General features: G+C 61.1%; 1 protein-coding gene across 1 annotated transcript; it reads left to right on the forward strand.

The window, feature by feature from the left end:
* Positions 1–54: 54 nt before the first annotated feature.
* Positions 55–4,247, forward strand: CDK5 (cyclin dependent kinase 5). Its single transcript, NM_001044621.3, is given in 12 exon segments — positions 55–155; positions 796–884; positions 976–1,043; positions 1,182–1,242; positions 1,341–1,397; positions 2,378–2,473; positions 2,618–2,692; positions 2,821–2,917; positions 3,060–3,129; positions 3,633–3,693; positions 3,800–3,880; positions 3,982–4,247. Coding segments are annotated over 12 exon segments (879 nt in total). The 5' UTR covers positions 55–118; the 3' UTR covers positions 4,069–4,247.
* The last annotated feature ends 1,255 nt before the right edge of the window (positions 4,248–5,502 follow it).

Below are 5,502 nucleotides of genomic sequence, written 5' to 3' on the forward strand. Positions count from 1 at the left end.
AACCCATGCACAGGCAGGAGGGCGGGGCAGGGCCGGAGGCTGGGGTGCCGCCTCCTCTGCACCGCCGGCCCGGAGTCTTAGAACCAGGGCCCGCAAGGGTCCCCGCGCGGCTGCCGCGATGCAGAAATACGAGAAACTGGAGAAGATTGGGGAAGGTAATGGGGCCACGAGCTGTTCCTGCAAGATCTTCTTCTGCAGACCCTTCACCATTCCTTGCAGCCCTGGCTCTCCTACCGTCAGCCATACCCACAGACTCCGACCTCAGCTGCAGCCCTGGTCCCTAGCTCAACACTCCGTGCAGACACCAATCCTCCCCATTAGCAAATCCCATAGATGACCCCCTCCCGAGCTTAGCACTCCCTGGAGACCGCCCTCCCAACCTCTGCCCCTCCTGCATTTCCTACCCTCTCCTCGGCACCACTTGCAGAACCTCACCAGCCTCAGTTCTTGCTGTAAACCTCCAACCTCAATGTTCCTGCCGGCCCTCATCTCTCTCCCAAACCTTTGCTCACTATTTCCAGACCTTCCAGAAGCTCGGCCTTTACTGGGGACCTCACTCTGGCAAGCCATTCCCCTCCCCTTCGCAGACACCCTTGAATCATCTGCAGACACCTCTCTGCCACATCCCCACTCACAAAGCTCATCCATGCCCAGCCCTCACCCTGAATCTCTCCCCCTTACTCCTCCTGGCAGCAGAAATAACACACTCCCACGCTGCCCGCTCTCCCGGAGGGACTTCCTTGGTTGGGGAAGGGCGCCGCATCCTTTCCCTCACCACGGACCTCCTGCCTCTAGGCACCTATGGAACAGTGTTCAAGGCCAAAAACCGGGAGACTCATGAGATTGTGGCTCTGAAACGGGTGAGGCTGGATGACGATGATGAGGTAGGACTGGGGCATTGGGGCCAGGGAGGGGTTGAGGGCCTCGGCTGGGTGTCACATGATTGTTGCTCATCTGGTCCCCTCCAATGTGTAGGGAGTGCCAAGTTCTGCCCTTCGGGAAATCTGCCTCCTCAAAGAGCTGAAGCACAAGAACATTGTCAGGTGCGTCAATGGGCGGGGTCTGCCTTGCCTGCGGGCTTGGTTGGAGGAGGTGGGGGGCTTCAGAGATGGGCTGGCTGATATGGGGATATTAAGTGCAAATTGGTGGCCCCGCCTGGCTGAGCCTTCCCCTCTTCCTAGGCTCCATGATGTCCTGCATAGCGACAAGAAGCTGACGTTGGTTTTCGAGTTCTGTGACCAGGTGAAAGGGGGGCTTGAGGGACAGCACCCCTGGGACGGCAGAGGGACCCAGACTGAGGTTTGTTAAACTCTGGTTCCCCCACCCCCATCCCTTTTTAGGATCTTAAGAAGTATTTCGACAGCTGCAATGGTGACCTAGATCCTGAAATTGTGAAGGTGAGGGAACGGGCGTCCTGGGAATCCTCTGAGGCTGGGGTTGGAGTCCATATTCAGTGAACATGCTCTCTGAGCGCTGAGTTCGGGCCCTGCACAGGTGCACAGCCAAGGGGCACACCGACGCTCCCTGGAGGAGGGAAGGAGAAAATGCCGTTTCTGCCTCCAGGGCCTCCGTGTCTTAAGCAAGTGTTTTCACGTGGTCTCTTTGGCCTGACAGTGACATTCTGATGTCAGTGATGGGATTTACATTTGAGGGATGGGGAAATGAGCTTCCGAGAGATTCTTTCAAGCAGCAAACACTTCTCGGATGCTTTGCCGTGTGTCAGGCACTGTTCTAGGTCCAAGACCAGGTGCCTTGTCCCAGGTTCCGGGGAAAGAAGTGCTGAATAATAACATACAGCAATACACACGCTGAAGCTTCTGCCCGTCCGAGTTCAGTGAGGCCAGGCGGAGGAGGGATTAACGCGGGCTAGAACGGGGGAAAGGCCCGCTGAGGAGTTCCCGTCGTGGCACAGTGGAAACGAATAAACAACTCCGACTAGGAACCATGAGGTTGCGGGTTCGATCCCTGGCCTCGCTGAGTGGGTTAAGGATCCGGCATTGCCGTGAGCTGTGGTGTAGGTTGTAGACGCGGCTCGTATCCCGCGTTGCTGTGGTGTAGGCCGGTGGCTACAGCTCCAATTAAACCCCTAGCCTGGGAGTCTCCATATGCCGCAGGTGTGGCCCTAAAAAGACAAAAAAAAAAAGTTCCAGAAAGATGGGGACCAGGGCCCCCGTCCACTGTTTTCGTGCCCAGCACAGAGCAGAGCAGCTCCCTGAGAGTAAAGGGTGATGTCGCGCTGATCTTGGGGCTCTAAGACCAGGGGGCTTCAAGGCAGCGCGGAGGGCGAAGAGGGGTGCGGTACGTGTGGTGATGCGGGGCTGGGCGGGCTTCCTACCCAGAGGGTCCGGTGACCTCCCCGCCTGTCCCCCGCCCCCAGTCATTCCTTTTCCAGCTGCTAAAAGGCCTGGGATTCTGTCACAGCCGAAATGTGCTACACAGGGACCTGAAGCCTCAGAACCTGCTCATAAACAGGGTACCTCTGGGGAGAGGGTAGGACCTCGGAGGGCGGAGCCACAGGCTGGCTCGGGACGAGGGGAGCTGGGCGGGAAGGTGGGAGTGCAGGACCTGCCACCAGGCCACTGAAGAGCCCTCTCCCTGGCCCTTGCGTCTGCCTCAGAACGGGGAGCTGAAGTTGGCAGATTTTGGTTTGGCTCGAGCCTTTGGCATCCCTGTTCGCTGTTACTCGGCTGAGGTGAGCTCCAGGGGAAGCGGGCTGGGACACGGGCTGACGGAGTCCCCACCCAGCATCCCTCAGCCCCCAGGCCCGGACTCCTCCCCGGCCCTCTAATCGGGGGTCCCCGCGGGTGGGGTCTTCTCCAGGTGGTCACGCTGTGGTACCGCCCGCCGGATGTCCTCTTTGGGGCCAAGCTCTACTCCACATCCATCGACATGTGGTCGGCCGGCTGCATCTTCGCAGGTGACGTGCTGGGGTCTGCAGAGGCACTCTCTCCCGTTTGAGGGGACAGACAGGGTCCGAGGAGCCCCCCGGGGGGGGCTGGAAGGTCCAGAGGGTGCCATGGGAGCGAGGCTTCTTCTCATGTCGGCTCCTCTCCCCCCAGAGCTGGCCAATGCCGGCCGGCCTCTCTTTCCCGGCAACGACGTTGACGACCAGCTCAAAAGGATCTTCCGATATCCTCGCATCTGCCATCCCTCCAGCCCTCCGGGTGGGGCGCATGGGAAGCCGCGGGCCCCAGAATGCAGGCACTGAGGGTGGCTGTGGGCTGGGCCAGGACCAGGGGGTGCTCAGGGCTTCTCCTGAGGGCCAAGGGTGGTGGACACGCTGGTGGTCACAGGGCAGGGGGCGCACTGCCCCGCTGGCAAGTACGGCTCCCTCCAGAAGAGAGCTGCAGGCTTGGGATGAAGGAGCTGCAAGGCGCAGGATGAGAGCAGGGGAGGCCTGCTGCTTCTTTAGGGACCCCGGACATCAGGGCATAGGTCAGGGTCGTTAACGACTGTGAAGCACTTGGCCAGAGAAAACAGCATGCAGGTGGGGCTGCCCGCGTATGTGAGTCGCACGTGCGGGGCTCGCTCCTGTCGTGGGCTGGGGGATAGGGTCAGGAGGGCGGGGGTGGGTGTGGGGAAGAGCCCCTCACCTGCCCGTCCACCGGAGTGATCCTTGACCCCGTGGACACACTGCTGGGGACACCGACCGAGGAGCAGTGGCCCGCCATGACCAAGCTGCCAGACTATAAGGTGCGATGGGGGATGGGGGTGGTGCATGGCCCATCAGGGGCCCCCCTTGGTTCCCCATGGCCTCCACACCCCCACACCCCTGCTCTGACTCTCCCCGACCCCACAGCCCTACCCGATGTACCCAGCCACAACGTCCCTGGTGAACGTCGTGCCCAAGCTCAATGCCACAGGGAGGGACCTGCTGCAGGTGACCAAGGGCAGGGGGAGGGTGGGGCCGGGACACTGTCGGGAGGGACAGGGCAGCCCGGGGCTCAGAGCCTGAACCCGCCTCACCTTCTGTGCCTCCAGAACCTCCTGAAGTGTAACCCGGTCCAGCGCATCTCCGCAGAAGAGGCCTTGCAGCACCCCTACTTCTCTGACTTCTGCCCCCCCTAGGCTGCCAGGCTGGGGCCTGGCCTATTTAAGCCCCTCCAGGGAGGGGAGGACGGGCGGGGACTCACGGTGAGCCGAGCTCCAGCTGTGCTGGGCCTGGCCAGGGTGGAGGTGCCCTCACCTGTGTTCTTCATGCCCCCTGCGGACTTTATTTAATTTCATAAATTGGCTCCTTTCCCACAGTCTGGCTCATGTGGCGGTAACATGGTGGGGGGGGGAGGGGTGCGGGGGGAGGGGCTCTTCTTGGCATCACCACCCCCTCCACCCCTGCCTCCAGCTGCAACACAGCCCACCTGTCTGGGCCTTGCTCTGCTCCTCTGCGTGGCCGGAGGCTGGGGGTTGGAGGCTATGACCCTTACCCCTTGTGTCTGTGCTGGGGGGCCGCACTGTCCCCCCCACGTGTGCTTATGAACTTGGACACATCCCTTTCTCCTCTGCCCGGACGCGCCGGTCCTGACGGTTAGGCCGCCAGGGTCAGAGCAGGGATGGGCCTGCACCGGAAAGGGCAGGAAACCCCGGGCGTCTCTTTAAGGTTCTCTTTATCCTGCGTGGATCTGTTCTTTCCCCCGCCACACACACCCAGGCCTGCGGGCTGGGACAGGAGAGACCCACGGCTGTGGCTGGGGACACCCTCTCCCCTACAGTGAGGGTCAGAGAAGGTGCAGGGAAGGCGGGCCTGGGTGCGTGCTTACGGGTGGGATGGGCAGGGAGAACAGCCCCCTCTCCCGCTGAGGCTTCAGCTCTGTGAGGAGGCTGCGGGGCGGGCGGGGAGCCGTTCCGAGCAGGGAGGGGCAAGCTGGGACTCGATCCCACATGTGAGACAAAGAGTCCTGATCTCAGAGTTCCCACTGTGGCTCAGTGGTAACAAACCCACTGCATCCACGAGGATGTGGTTGGATCCCTGGCCTTGCTCAGTGGGTTAAGGATCCCGTGTGGCTGTGGCTGTGGCCAGCAGCTGCAGCTCCAATTCACCCCCTAGCCTGGGAACTTCCATATGCCAAGGGCACGGCCCTAAAAAGCCAAAAAAAAAAAAAAAAAAAAAGAATCCTGATCTCATAAGATAGGCTGACAGCTGGTGTTCTTGGAAGTGGACCTGCCCCCATCTCCTCCTGTCCTGCCCCCGCTCCCTCCTTGCCACACGCAGGATCAGAGCCTTCTTGCAGCCTTTCCCTTAGAGGGCCTGGACAGTTGTCCTGCCACCGCCTCCTCCTGCCTTCACACCTGGCTTTGGGCTCAGGGCTCCGAGATGTCAGTTTGACAGACTCATCCACATGGAGGGGCAGGGGACCAGGCTCGTTTCTGCCCTTCTCTCAGAGGAACAGTTCCTGGGGTTAACATTCCAGACACGGTGTCTGCTGGATGATGGCTGCAGAGGTCTTGTGCCTGAGAAGGGCTGGCTTGGGCCTGGCCAGTCAGCCTGAGAGAGGAGCAGCTGAG

Source organism: Sus scrofa, chromosome 18 (genome assembly GCF_054392235.1).
Source record: "Sus scrofa isolate SSC_HxYL_T2T_F1_AM1 chromosome 18, Sscrofa_HxYL_maternal_Yorkshire_Landrace_v2.0, whole genome shotgun sequence".
NCBI lineage: Eukaryota > Metazoa > Chordata > Mammalia > Artiodactyla > Suidae > Sus > Sus scrofa.